The sequence below is a fragment of the Fulmarus glacialis genome, unplaced genomic scaffold (assembly GCF_000690835.1).
Source record: "Fulmarus glacialis isolate BGI_N327 unplaced genomic scaffold, ASM69083v1 scaffold47573, whole genome shotgun sequence".
NCBI classification, from domain to species: domain Eukaryota; kingdom Metazoa; phylum Chordata; class Aves; order Procellariiformes; family Procellariidae; genus Fulmarus; species Fulmarus glacialis.
Genome location: NW_009204512.1, coordinates 1 through 15416, shown reverse-complemented (window position 1 = coordinate 15416; position 15416 = coordinate 1). Strand labels below are relative to the sequence as shown.

At 38.3% G+C, this 15416-nt stretch overlaps 1 protein-coding gene across 1 annotated transcript; it reads left to right on the top strand.

The window, feature by feature from the left end:
• Nucleotides 1-810: 810 nt before the first annotated feature.
• LOC104074761 (CDC42 small effector protein 2-like) lies at nt 811-7347 on the top strand. Its single transcript, XM_009575017.1, has 4 exons — nt 811-936; nt 1377-1478; nt 6037-6154; nt 6570-7347. The coding sequence occupies exons 1-3, from the start codon at nt 811-813 to the stop codon at nt 6133-6135; spliced, it is 327 nt and encodes a 108-aa protein (XP_009573312.1). The 3' UTR covers nt 6136-6154; nt 6570-7347.
• Nucleotides 7348-15416: the final 8069 nt, after the last annotated feature.

Here is a 15416-nt window from a genome sequence, read left to right as displayed (position 1 = left end):
TCTGCTACAGACTGGTTTACCTGGTCCATTGGCCTCAATGTCTGTTAGCAATGGGAGTGCATCAGCTAGTCTTCCAGTTCAGCTTCACCCAAAAGAAGTCTAATTTGTATGCTCCAAGATTACTCTGAAATAAAAATTGAAGCATGGTAAATGGGGACTGGCAAAGTTGCTTTAAAAGCATGCTCATGATCCAAGCTAAAACACTAATGTAAAGTAAACTGAGTGCTCTGCAGCAAAAAGACAATGTTTGATTTGCTTTCAGAGTGAACTACTTTGTGGTCTTAGTATAGCAGAACATTTAAATACTGTTCCATTGCTTCAGGGAGATCACATCAGTGGGCACATGCCAGGGCGTAACTGGCTTATGGCCTCTGATAAGAAACTCCCTTAAGATTAAGAAACAGGGTTTGATGGTGATTCACTTTAACTAGTGGTTACTGGTTGACTAGCTGACAAATAGCGGAGAATCATTTACAGTCGTTCACAAGATCAAGCACTCTACTAATGTTTTCTGTAATTGAGACATCTCGGTTAATTCCATAAACATTTTCCCTGTGAAAGCCCTCAACCTACAAGGAGATGGCTTTATAGATATTATTATTTTATTTGGTTGATTTTGTCAAATTTGTTGGGAGTAGAGAATTCACTAATAGTTTTGGCATAGATCGGATTTTGTTTTGCTATTTCTATGGGAGCGTTTTATGTGTTTCTCCTCACCCCAGCTATTAATATGGCATCCTGCCTTACTATCACACTGCATCCCTTCCGCTCACACACTACAACCATGCAGCCTGGAAGTTATCTGAGTATATGGGGTTCAGTAAAGATATGTCTGTGACTAACCCTGATCAAACTCAAGGCATTGTTTTCAACATCACTGTGAAGTATATTACAAATAGTGAAAAAAGTTCCCATGGCACGCAAATCAGAAATTCTGTAAGTTAGCGGTTTTACAGACTATACTAATGCTCTTTGATCCTCAATTCTTGTTTTGAATCACTGAACCTCAAATTTGATCTGTCACATCATGATTTAAATACAAATATAGGTGGAAGTTACTGTATGAAACATTGCAAATATTGCTTAAGAAACCATGGAATGTAGTAAGGTTATTTACAAATGTTTTCTTGGCCTAAATGTTGGGAGTGGTATCAGTGCTGCTCTAATGATCTGCTATAGATCCTCCAAGTAAAAACAAAGGACAGTATTACCAATGTCTTGGTTAACCTGGGAATTTGGAATCTGCTTTTTGACTCTGAAAATATCTTACAGTGTATGAAATATCCTGTGGACAGTTAACTTTTACATTTATGACACACATTGTTTTTGCCTTTTCAGTAACTCTCAGTTAGATGGTTTCTTTACCTTCCTTTCAGAAAAGACGACGGCGGATTGACCGAAGCATGATTGGGGAGCCGACAAACTTTGTTCACACAGCTCATGTAGGATCAGGAGATCTATTCAGTGGAATGAATTCGGTAGGCATGAGTGGATGAAAAATATTTCACCTTAGACAGAATACAGGAACACTGTATATGTATATTGAGGCTGAAGCAATGAGTCTTTCAACTATAAGAAAGAATCTCTATAAAACTTAAGAACAACCTGCTAGCGTCATATTTCCAAGTCCTAAACACTTGCGTTCAGGAGTATAGAATATCATTTTTTAAATTCCTATATTTATCCATAGTAGATGCTGTATAAATTGTACAGGGTATGTGTAGAATACTTTTTAAAAATTCGTTCTGATGGCATGTATGAACTAAAATAGTGGTATATTTGAAAATACACTAGAGTATTTTAGAGAAAACTTTTAAAAGTGTCTTATAATTGACTAGATTTCTTACCTTAAATGCTTTAAGCTATTTTAAATATAGTTCATGTAAAACTATAACTTACCTTGGTTTATGGTGCACACAAATATTTTTGGGTGTCCTTGGTGAGGTTTTTCTATACTCCGTAGCCCTATTTGCAGTGTGAATTATTTCCAGAGCAAGCAACGATGTCACAGACAAGGTTCTGTGGCTTCCTGTAGCTGATACAAGCAATAAATATTTTTATCTCTCTGAAAGTGAAAAACAGAGGCTAAGATAGATACTGAAAACCAGCTTATGAGGATAGATTTCTTTTGTACAGCTTTGTATTTATGTGAAATGTCAATCTGTTTTTAAAGTCAATAATATGCAATCTAGAAAAGGGTTATATGTAGATAATGATGAAAAATACTTCTTGACCTTAATAATCCTCTTTAAAGGAAAAAAAATGTTTTCAGATGAAGATGATGAAAATACTTCTTGACAAAGAAGAAGAGTTCTGTCAGAGGTATCAGAATAGAAAGCAGAACTGTAAAAGAAAGATGGGTTTAATGTAGGCAAGTGAGGTCATTTTTAGTTTCAAATAGTTTACAGCTTACTGAGATCAGACAAAAACTTTTGTAACTCAGTACGTATTGGGGAAGGGCAAAGCTAGAAAATCTGATACAACAAACAATATACTACATTTTCCCAGACACAACATAATGGATTGGAAGTGATTTGTACTGAAACGTCTGTAAGCAAGTTAAGTGGACAAACACAGCTTCAACTTGATAAAATTCAGTTAAAGCTAATTACTTATTTAATGCAATATATTACATTAATATTTAAAGCCATTATAAATTGAAATAATACAGTGAGCAGTTTTCTTTATTTTTTCTAAAAGCATGGCATTTTGCTTTTTAAATGTTTGTTGTCCCTCCTGTGAGAACCTTCCTCATTCTCACAGCTGAGCTGCCTTATGTGAGGTTTGTGGTGATTGCCTGAAGCTTTGCTCTTTCAGCTCTTCCATTTTCCCCCTGCTTGTCCTCACCTTTGCCTTGCGTAATATCCAATTCATCTCTAGATGGTGGGTAATCATTATTGTCTCTCTACATAGACTTTTTCATTTTGAATGTTCATAACTGGATATATAAAGTTTCTCTCACGTTTTTTCATTTGGATAATGTGCTGCGTTCAGTGGCCAGAATGATGTTTCTGATCTCAGATAGAAAGGATCTGTATGCAAAAAATAATCCTTTTTTCCCCTCTTTCTCTTCAGGAGCACAAATCTCTACTTTTTCACACTGCTTATTTTCCCACCTCTTCTGTGGTGACTTACTGTGATAATCTTGCATCCAGTCTCCTTGTTCGTTCTTCGCAGTGTAAATTCCAAGATTACTTTGTTAACCTCCACACGGTTTTCTGCTGCTTAATTTCCTTTATAGTATGGATGTTATACTCCTTCATGAATCTCCTTGTGCCTCTTCTCTTCTGAATACCTTTGGAGGACCTCCTGCAATTTCATTACCTTTTCCCATATAAATTTGGTTCTTCATCCACTATCTGCTCTGTGTCTTTTTTTCATTAGTGTTGTTCTTCATTACATATTCTTAACGATTCTGAGCACAGTAGTTTTCTGACTACTGAAATATTTTGCTTTTTTGTTTGCCTTCTCTGTACAGCGCCTTGCTCCTTTGTCAAAGATACGCTTAAACAGTAGGACTCCTCTGTGCACTGTTTCTTTCTTATTCCCATCACTTACTTTATTTTACCTTCATATTCCATGGTGAAATCTCTTACTTTTTTCTGCTGCTTCATATTCCTCAGTTTAGTCTTTGATTTCACGTATTCTGTCCTTTTCTTAGTTTTCCCGTATTTTCTTTCTCAAGGACCATCTGTGCTATTTCCTAATTCTAAAAGGGAGGGAAAGAAAAGGAAAGAAGGAAATTAATGAGATAGATAAGCAGCACAACAGATTGTATGATCTTTAATTGGTGCAATCCTCTTCCTCTTCCAAAATCTTCGTATCTTTTTCCTGTCTAAATTAGACATAAGAGAGAAGAACCTTGCTGTTACGTATCATCAAAGGAAGGCAATGGCATCTTTGGGAAAGAAAAAAAAAATTGCATTTCATGGTGCTTGTTCTTGTAGCTCAGACTGCCTCAAAAGGAGGATGCTTCAGAAAGAATACCACCTTATAAGCCTGCAACTGTTAGACCTGCTTTTTGCTCAGTGTTTTTAACACTGTATGTCTCCTATATAAGTTTTCATATGCAAAATAGCCACTGAACTGTTAATGCAGTCAAGTTTAATTTGTTGCATTCTCTTTGCTTTAGGTGTAACAGCCCCTGCAATTTAGGCTGATACTTCCTTACCCACTAACATAAACACCTATATGTGTTGACTCTAGTACCAGAGAAATTATTTTAACCTTTAGAAGAAGTACTCATAAAAATTTACACTTTAGCATTGCAATTTGTGTTGATTTGCAGTTCTCCAAAATTTTAAAGTCTTGTAGGCAAGTTGTCAGGCTGGAAGGTGACATGGCCTGGAGATGTCTTTCTAGCTCTTTTTCACTAGAGGCAGGGTTCATTCAGATGAAATTAATGCCATCCTCAAGTCATTCTTGTGAATACATTTACATGTAGATTAATTATTTTCTGAGGAAAAAAAGATTAAGTTCAAATGCCTTTTGTTCCAAAGAGCAACAGAAGATGCTTGGTGAAGAAGATGACCAGCTTGGTGAAATGTGAAAGTTCTTAGACACCACCCCATGAATGTGGTTGCACTTCTCCACACTTCCTTCCTGAGTTTGTAGTCTCTGATGTCAGATCCACTAGAGTATTGGCTCTGAAGAATTTTCCCTGAAAAAAAATGTGAATATAACATTGCTTTGCTGCAGCTATATCACTTATTTGAGCAAAGTGCCAAAGTAGAAAATGGTTTTACATTGCACTGCTTAAATACATAAAAATCCGATCTTTTGCACAGCACTGCAATATGCCATACTGTTCAAGACAAAGATCCTAACACAGGCTCTTTTTTTCACATTGATTTGAAAACCGTGTAAGAAAGTTGTGCTGATCCATTTTTTGTGTGCGCATGTGTTTTGCTTTGCTGTGGGAAAGAATATACTTTTGTCTTTGTAGACAGGGAAAATACCGTGCAAGCTACTTGGAAATATTTCTCCAGTGCTGTTTTAATACAGCTTTCTAGTGATGTTTTGAGGTCTCCATGAAGGAGCATACATGTAATAATTGCAAGCGGTGCCCTGCAGGCATAGGCTTTGCTGCAAATTCAATTTCAGATGCTCTAGCCATGAATGAATATGTTATTTTGTGCTCATTGTGTACTTGTTATGTATGCTCTGGGGTGCAGAGAGAAAAAAGCCAAACCTTTAAGGTAGGAGTTGTCTTCCTGCAGGCACTTGGAGATGATTATTTTGACTCATGCAACACAAGCAGCAAAGAACCATGGATTCCCTTCCTTTTTGTTGATACAGGCAATGAAAGCCATAGAGGGATGTGCATGTCTTTGTGTGTGGTGGGTTCTTTATGTATTTATTTGCATCAAGCTAAAAATACCTTCACATAAGCTATTTCCAGGGAAGTTCATAGATTGAATATGATTTAAACAATAAATGCCCTGCCATTTAAAGGAATAATAGCAATTAAGGAAGGCAGTGTGTGCTTTACGTAAATAGATAAATGAAAAACCTTCCACAAACCAAAAGCTCCTTTTTGGTTTAGAAAGTCCTTTTAATTATCTGAAGTTAGCCATACTATCCAGACATTTTGTAAGTTGTCTATTATATTTTTAAGGTAATGGTGTCAACTTCTCTGGTTTATCATACTTGGCAAAGAACATTTTCCATATAACCAGATAAATTGTAGCTTGTCAGATGGAGTGGAGTTGGATACCAGTAAGATATTTGATTAATTTTTTTGAGTAATCAAGCGGGTCAGTGAAAGCCTGAATCAGCCAATTTTCTTTGGGAATGAGGAAAAACTTCTGCCTCAGCACCAGTTCTTCAATCTCTCCTGCTGAGCTGCCTGCAGAAGTGAAAATTCCAGCAAGCCTACGCCGCACATGTCCTCATGCAAAAGTAATGTAGCTTTAATAGTAAAGGAGCACTTGAAAACCAAACCTAAACAAGAAATAAAAGTGGAAGCAAGAAGATGCCATAGCTCACTAACTGCCTCTCTTGTTTTCTCTGCCCCCCTTTCCCTTCTGTCTCCAGGTCAGCTCAATTCAGAACCAAATGCAGTCCAAGGGAGGCTATGGGGGTGGCATGTCTGCAAATGTTCAGATGCAGCTTGTAGATACAAAGGCAGGATAACCTTGGGGAAACCTTTCCAGTAAGTATTGCACTCTGCTTTTTAGGCAGAACAATCATACTACTTCGTAATTGGCTCACTATAAATAGCTGTGTCTTTATGATGCCCAATTTTAACATTCATTTCTGAGTAAAAAAATTCAATATCATGTAAGCATGTTAGTTTTTTTACACAATGAACAAGAGATTGTCCTGACTGCATCAATCTGTCCGTAAGCCTGTTTTATACCTAAGATGATACTGTAGGTAAATCTTTGCAAGTGAGGTTAGTTAGTTATAACAAATTTGAGAAGAATTTTGTGATATGATTAGGGTACCATTTTTGCAAGAGTTCATAATATGTATGGTGTTAAATCAATGAATAGCAATGTTGCAGTAGGAAAATGGTCACTCAGAATGTTCAAAACTCAGTTTAATGTGTGTTTTCTGTCTTCCAGGTTTATGTGAGTTCCTGTATCTTCTTTCCTGTGTCCCCTCTTTTGCCTTGGTGACTGCTTTCTGTGCTCATGAGAGAAGTGATGGCTCATTGTTCACCCTTTGTGATTACTCCAGTGAAAAGTTGCTGTTCTGCTCTGATGACGCCATTTATCAGATTAGTCCGACCGTGCCTTTCAGTGGCATGCACACATTGGCCTCTACCAGTATCATGGACATAGAGCTGTTTAGGATTGTTTTTAGCTTTTTGTTGGTTGTAAGGCAAATTAAAGCACCAACCTTAGCTTCCCTCATCCCTCACAAATAGTAATGCGCAACATTCTGTTGCTTTTTAGTCTTTAAATCTTTTCTCCACTCAAAATTTCTAAAGTAATTTAGAAATGAGTGAGTTTCCATTAATGTCTTCAATCATCTGTTGTTCATACCCATTTTTGAAAGGTCTGGGACCTGCAAGCACAAACGATTATTTCATACAAAATCAGCAGAGTAGATGACCGCATGCTTTGTGAGGTTGCTTTGTATGGTGGCCTGCTTGGTGCTAGAAGAAAAAAAAAAATTGCTTACTGCAGACTGGTGAGAAATTTTGCTGTGGCACCAAGTTATGCCTGTTTCTGAAAAAGGACTTGTAACTTAGCTGCTTCAGAGTTATGTCTTTATTTTAGTTTTTATCCAGCTGGTCTTGAAATAATAAAGAGAGAGCTTGCATTCATGAGGCATTTGTTGTAAATGTTGAGTATATTTATTTTGAAAGAGCTGACCTTGAGACTGTAAACCAGTGTAGTACCGTATCTAAGTGTTGTGGAAGCGCTTTAGTCTATTTAAAAAAGAAAAGCATCACATTTGGCTGCTTCTTTTTCTTTCTACAATTTTTCTTAATTTTAGGCTGTATGGTCATTTCCAGCAGCATGTCAGACTGCCTGCAATATTAGCTGAAAAGTTTAGTAGACCTCTCTAAGTAGTTGGCAGTTTCTGTGTACTAAATATTTAGGGGCCATGAAAGTTGCTAAGAGCAACATACTAATCTGGCAGAACAGGTGCCAATGAAAACAACGTACAGGGTGACTTTTTACTAAGTCAGTAAAACGCCTTTTGCTCAGGTTCCAAAGCATGTTTCTTTCACACGTTGTGAAATGGTATTTTAATATTGCACTGTTTTCAGATTATCTCTGTAAATGGTCCCTTTTTTCCTTCCTTGTTGGTGGTTTGAGAGAAGTCAATGATTTGAGTCCTGGTTGAGTTAAATTTTTATGTGAAAAAACCCATCCAAACAAATAAGGCATAACTGAGCCTAGTCAGATCCATTTTTATATGTAAACACACGTGTTCATAAATATAGATTGCTGTCATAAATGATTCTTTATTCTTTTTCCATCCTTTCCCTGATTTCACATTGCAACAGCTGTCAGGTTGATTTAAACATGTATGAACCTACCTACTCTCTCACTTTGCAAACAACACATAAAATACAGGGCCATGGAGGTAGTTTGCCTTCCCTAAGTTGTATTCCAGTGGTAGGAGTCAGTTATCTGGTTGAATAGTTCGAATTAGGTTGGATAGTCTTCACTGATAAAGGTACTGATTCGTGACGACAAAAGATCAAGATATTCAATTGTCTGGGTGCGTAAACACATGGCAGTGCAGTGATATATTTTTTTTAGGGGTCAACATTTCCAATGCCACTTTATCAATGAGTCTTAAATATACTATTAGTACAAAATCATTTGAACTTTGTCATTGGTAATAGCGGCTTAAATTTGCTTGCCAAACCTATCTTGCACTTGTCAAAATGTTTTCAGCTCAATAGCCAGGAAAAAAAAAAATTGACATATTTTTATAACAGACATACTTTTTTTGTACATTGTGTTCATTCTTAAATAAAGTCAGTTCAGTGTTGGCTTGTAGATATTAAAAGGAAAGTATTGACTTTGATTCAATAAATGTTTTCTTTCAGTTGGTGGCCTACCCTTTTTCTTTTTCATAAGTTACATTTGCATTAGAAAAACATTTGCAACCTACGGACAAATTTGTGGTGAAAATTCTCTGAAGAGTAACCTATTAGTGTCAATAAGTAATTTGCAGGCGTGAGCTTTTTCCATGCCACTTGACCCTTTTGTGCCAAGTGGATTAAACCATAATTTTGTTGGCAGTTTTGTTACATTGATTTAATGTGTATACCAGGGGCTTCTGCAAGGATCGTCGAGGGAAGGTTTCTTAAAAAATACATTGGAAACCTTCATATACAGGATTTCTTTCCTTTTGGCTGCAACTGGTGTTACTTTCTTGGTTGTGATGTAGATTACTGTGGTGATCAGTAGCAGACTTAATTGTACAAGTAATCATCATAATATGTACATCTGCACTAAACATACCTGCAAGGCACAATATTGTCTACTCTGTATTTGACTCAATTTTTATATTTGACACTCTCAAAGTTAATTCCTTAAGCACTAATTTACTACTTTAAACTTCACCCTAAATTGTTTTAAAGACTGATAATGAATTCTTTAGCTCATGGCAAGTTCTTGCAATTGCCAGTTGAGGAAAAAAGATAGTTCTAAAGGGAAAGAAAGATCAAGATAAAGCCATAAGATATCAATCAACTAGAGGGTTCTTTTCTTTAATTGTTCAGGTTATAGAAGCTTAGTACTGTCTACAAAGGTGTGTCTTGAAGAGCAGATGTTTTAATATAACCATCTATAAAAATAAAGGGTTTTGACCTCTTAAAGAAGGAGCCAGCCTGTTTATATTTAAGTCTTTAGTCTGTTGAGCTGCCTAAAGCAGTTGTATGAATCAATTCATCCCTTTTGTGCCTTTTCTAATTTTTAAATGAGAAGGTGCTGCATTAGCAACCAAGTCTCTGAACATAGTCTTGGTCCCAAGTAGCGCTGCACTCTGCCATGATTTGACATACCAGAAAAACCCCATCCTTCAGATCCAGAAAATTAAGTTGTTAGGAAATCTTGCTCTGTCTACATAATGACATATTCTTACCAAGTACAATACATGTTTCATCACAACACAATTATTCCGATTTCAGTATTCCATGTCTCTTTTTTTTTTTTTGGGGGGGGGTGCGGATAGAGTCAATTAAATACAAGACTAACTTTCAAAGACTAATTTTTAAAGCTATTTGTATTTTGTGTGTAGGCATGTGAATAGGGCCCCTTCCTAGAGAATGGAAAGTGATTTTTGAGCTTCATAAGGATTCTATACATCTTCAGCACTTTATTGTATTTCCGAATCTCTATCTTCTATGAAGATCTCTATGCATGCCACTCAAAAGATTTCATGAATTGACTGTACTTTCTCTATATGCCTTAAAAAAAATTTAAAAAGTACTATGTCCCCTTCTGAAACTAGTAGGAAGCAGTATAGGGTTTGCCAAAGAAAGTTTATTAGGTTTTTATATTTGTGAAAACAGTTTAATAGAAGAGACCTGGGTAGTACACATTCCCACAGATCAAAAGCTTTTGGTGAGGATTTCATACTGATTGTGATCCTGGATTCTGCAGTTTGGGAATATTGCATTTATTTGAATTTCAACAGTAAAATTCCCATTCCTTATTCCATATCGCTTTTTCTATGATCACAGCTAATCACAGAAGACTGTGCACAATTATGCATATTATTATTATTATATTATGCAGTATTTACTCTTTAACATTTTCTTATTCTTTAAAAACAGTTGTTAACATAGAATGATGAAATCTGGACTAAATTGCAGATTTAGTGGTAATGCAATTCCATGAACACAATCAGTTACATCAGGACACAAAACACTTTCAGAATAAAAGACATTATAGGCTCAGTATTTGGGATGAGAGTTTGAGGCTTCTTTTGTATTAAGTCTATAAAAACATGCTGGTTGCAGCCAACTTCCCTATAAAACTATTCCACTAACGGTAAGAAGATGTAAAAATGATAATCAGCCCAGCACTACCTTATTTCTGAAGAAGTTCGCCTGCCTGAGACTGATGGCACATGCAATGTGTGCCACTGGGAAGCTAAGAGATACTGAGTGAGGTAATTGCCAAGCAGTGAGCAAGATTCCCCAGAAGGAGATGTAATGAAAATTTAACCATTTCTTGCTGGCAAAAATCTGTGCATCAAAGTAGCAATAGGTAAATTTTAAATGGTTCTTTCAATGTTTGCTGTTAGGTGATTAGGAGCGATCTCTGTGCATAGATGCAATAAGCCAACATAACTGGAAGTTACTGTGAACTTGAGCAAATAACACTCTCAAAGTGCAAGCCATATTTCTTGAATCGCCACTGTGAATGTATAGCTCTGGCTAGATTCCTTGAAAATCAGCAAAACGCATGCCCAGACAAAACACAGCAAAACATCTTTCTCACTCTTGATAGATGTCCTACTTTATGCAATATTGGCAGATATTAAAACGGTATTTTAAAAGTTTATGTTATGGAGAAGAGTTGCATGTGCTCTTCAGTATTTCAGAAAAAGAAAACCCATTTACTTTCACTGAATTGATGACATGAAGCAAACTGCTCATACACGTGCACCTCATCACTTAACTTATTAAATCAGCTATGAATTATTTAAAAATGTGCACTACTCAATAAATAAATTGACAAATATTTAATTGTATTTAGCGTCCTGAATAATAATGATGTAGTCCTGACTGTAGATCCATATACGGTGACTGTGACATTAAAGCTTATTGAAAATTATGTCCTGGCTCTGCCAATGATTAGTAGAAGTACTTCAGAGGCATACCAGTAAAACTGATTGGGGCTGGTGCCATCTACTTACTCTCACAGTCCATGCTAGCACTGACAGTGATTTGGCTGCTCAGCAGATTGTATTGGGTACTGACCTATAGTAAAGGTTGGTTTTTTGGCCAAATTAGTTAGTTTTAACCTGGATTAGTTTCTTAATGCTTATCCAGAGTAAGCATGGGAGTGAGTGGCATGGGATCAGAAATAATCTGTTATGGGGAACATTGATAGCTTAACCTGGCTGTGGAAAAGCATCAAGCTTTCTGAATTAAAAAAAAAAACACAGAACATTCAGCCTAGTGACAAAGCTTAGCCACAGCTGCAGCTGTGAATACGTCTACTGAAAAGCTACTTCCACTTTTTGGGAGCTCTATTTCCATGTATTGGGCTAAACAGCTTTGCCCAGGTAATTCTGTTTGGTTTGGGGGCACAGAGCATGTTGAGTACATTGCCAAATGGTCAACTACATCATCACCAAGAGTCAGCCAACCTCAAGCAGCATGATTCATTTCCGCCATCAGTGCTAATTCCATCTATCACCACTACAGAAGACATGACTTTCTGCCTTCACAGAAGCTAATAGAAATGATGAGTTCAGACTTCAAGCAGGTTTCGTATTAAGCCCAGAAAACAGATTTCTGGTGGAGTTGGCAATAATTTGCTGAATACCAAGTTTGCTTGCTTAAATATGATGCAGAATGGTATAACCACATTAATGAATGATTGAGCTGTCATGCAAAAGGCACATTCATTTGTTATGACTTAGCTATTTAAGCATTTGTGGGAGCTTTCCATGGCATGGATTGTCTACAGCCAAATTTATCTTTTTTTCCAAAGATTTGATGTTCTGTTTTTAGAGACAAGATGGTAACAGAGCCTTTTAGCAGAAAATAAACGTAGAGTGTGATGTTTGGTTTATCAATTCTTTCAAGCGCAGTGGATGCTTCACTTTTGGACTTGGGTTGTAGTAGAAGACACTCCTGGTATGCCATCACACACACACAGAGCAGGGCTGGAGATCTGGTAGATAGTAACACTGAAATTAGCTTACTCTGATTTTCCAACAGTGCAAGAAGGTGTTGGTATATGGAAGGATCATGATAAGCTTTGTCAGTCCAACAGTGACTTTGAGGGTAGGAGATGTTTCAGCATGAAACAGTGAGCCACCCGCTATGGATACATGTCATTTTTCCTCAAAATGCTAAGCAGTAAGAAAGCTTCATATACTGATGTCAGCATTCAGGGAGTGCTGGTCTTCTACCAGTACTCTGCATGTCAGAGTCATGGGCAATTGTTTCCCAGGTGTATGCTGTGTTTCGCCCATGCTGTGCCTTCAGTGCCACAAAGGGGCTGTTGGCTTTTGGTTTGTTTTTTAATCTCTCACCATTACATCAGCCTTTGTAGGATATAATTGATTTAAATACCTGCTAGGCAATATAAACTTATTTTGCATTTGTGCATTTCCTGATGGGAAGCTCAGATGAATGACTCCTGTTGATACAACAATGGTGTGAGGAGCCCTCACGCACCACACAGGAGCTGGGGTTTATCTTTTCCACCTGCTGTCACTCACCATGATCCCTCACCAAATGTGTGAGGTAGGCTGTTATGCAAGGCCAGTTCTTAAAACATCACCCCCAGGAGGAAGATGAGTATTACTTGGAATTGATTTTCAAGTCCTCAGATTTCATTAAATGTGGCAACACTAGGGAAATGGCTATTCTGAAACAGTTTTCCTTAGGAAATCATCTTTACAGTAGCAATAAAACATGCAAAGAATCATAATCCTTGGAGAAGAGTACACTTTCCAGATGGTTAATGCTAATGTACATTTTGGCACTTCACAGCATTTTCCACTTGTCACAATTTCACCTACTGGAGCAGTAACAATCACCTCATGTGTATGGCGTATGCATTAAGCAGCAGAGATAATGCATGATGTGGGGGCATTGTGCAGCATTTCGATTCACGTTCATAAAGGGAGAAAAACATTTCAGAAAGTGGAAATAAGGAATCAACAATCACATTTCAGCGAGCAACACTTTGGGTTTGGAAGAATGGAGGACTGTGGGGAGGGCAGATACTAATGGTGGATGAGTGAAAAGAGTCTAAGTGGGGGAGGAGGGTAAACTTTGATAGGTGTCCAAGCATTGTACCCAGGCCAATTCCCCATGGTGCTCTTTTCAAGAAGGAGCTATTGGCAACAGCCACAAATCCAGAGCCCAGTGCAGCAGGACTTGTCCATTTTTCACTGTTTCAGGTAGTAGGTTCCAAGCCAATTACTCTTTCTGTAAGTTGCAGCAGACATTTGGTTTCCAGCTGGCATAAGCAGGATCCAACAGAACAAGCCGGGTAAGAGCAGCCCGGTGAACAGAGCCAGGAAATGAGACTCTTTTCAACAATTTTCAAAGTCGGTATTAAATGCAAACTATTTTTCTTAATGTGAACATACATAGGATGGTGCGATGGATGCCCATGCAGCTCCACATCTCTTAAATAAACATTCAGAAGTCTGTTTCCAAACCCATTTGCTGGAGCTGGACAACATCAGGATGATATAGCTGCTACAGGTCCAAGTCCCACTATTTCTTTTTATTGACTAGAACCACCCACTTCTATCTGTTTACATCTATCTGCAATTGCACAAATGCTGTTTTCCTCAGAGACTGCCAAAATGCACCCAGCCCAGTCCTCAGATGGGAATTAAATTGCCATGCCATGCTTTGGTTCCTCACATTCTTTGAATCACAACCAGAGCACTGGACATACATGACAGAAGGAAACACTGGCTAATACCACAGCTTCGTAAAACCTAGAACTGCAAAGTTACATCAAGATGACTGCTTACTAAAACAATTTTAAATAGGATTTTCAACCTCTTAAAGAACACTTGCATATCCAAATTAAACTGTTCTGACCTACATAGATGCAGTGGCCCATACTGTCCCCAAGGTACATACTATAATAAGACATAATGATTTCTTCTCTAAGAATGAGTGCCTAATGGTTTCTGGGGCACAAGGCACTTCTCAGCCACTGTGTGAGACAACCACCCGCCTCCTGCACAGCAGCGCTTCAAACATCCATCCGGCAGCAATGCGGAGGCCAGCGCAGCGCTGGTAGGACAGACATTTTGTCCCAACCCAAAGTGCCAAAGCCATCTGTCGCGAGGGACTTGCAAGTATTTTTGTCAGGGCGTTGCAGCCACCGGCAGGTAAAGCCTGCCGCAAGCACAGTGCCCCCAGCTCAGCAGGGTCTGCCATGGCGAGACTCGCCCCAACACGTGCAACCGCAGCAGCTGCCGTGCTGCAGGGGCAGCTGAGACAGCCCCAGCCTCACCCCAAACTAGAGTCGTTTGCATCACATTCCTGGGCAGCACTGCTACCTTCCTACGCACAAATTCGCATAGTATTGCACTGAGTTAAGAAAACCCTTCTCGAATCAGATTTTCTAAGTCAGGCACTTAGCTAACTCTGCGCAAAGAAAAGTCAGGTCCTCCTCCGCCCTGCCCCATGTAGCAGGCTTACGCCAGCCCAGTCAGCTAATGGAAGGACGACTGGAGCTGGTTATTATCAATACAATAATCAGTGCTGTCACTGCTTGGAAAACTGTGATCAAATATGCACAGCTGCTCATTTGGATAGCTTTCCTCGGTGGGAAAGTTATCCGCACCCACAAAGAAAAATCCTCCATGGGACTGACATGCCTTCTAAATTTAAGCTTCTCTCTCTGTAAGTAGGAAATTTCCACAGTCCTGTCCAACAAACCATGCCATATTGTCCATGACCCGTCCCCCCCATCCCGCCCCCCATATTAGCAATCTTGATGTTCACATTAGGAGATGTTTAAAAAGTTGCAATAAATATTTGGATAATTGGAAAGTAGGCACTGGCCTCCCTGCATGGGCAATTGCTTTAGATAGCTCACTGTCCCAAGGTAAAGCCAGTTTCACAGCACACTGGATTATTTCCCAATTAAGAAGCCTACAGTCCAATTCTCTGACCATAAATGAACCTGCAAGTGAGAATGGCCTTTTCTGATCAGGCCAGGAGGATCCAGAATCAGAGGGCTGCAGAGAGTTTAAAGGAGCTTGCCAAGCCACTCTCCATC

What these genes read in the sequence shown, in the direction of transcription:
- LOC104074761 (XM_009575017.1), top strand. Translation starts at nt 811, where the DNA reads ATGGGGTTCAGTAAAGATATGTCTGTGACTAACCCTGATCAAACTCAA. An exon ending in GCACGCAAATCAGAAATTCT is followed by an intron (nt 937 to 1,376) that starts GTAAGTTAGCGG and finishes CCTTCCTTTCAG; the next exon opens with AAAAGACGACGGCGGATTGA. An exon ending in TATTCAGTGGAATGAATTCG is followed by an intron (nt 1,479 to 6,036) that starts GTAGGCATGAGT and finishes TTCTGTCTCCAG; the next exon opens with GTCAGCTCAATTCAGAACCA.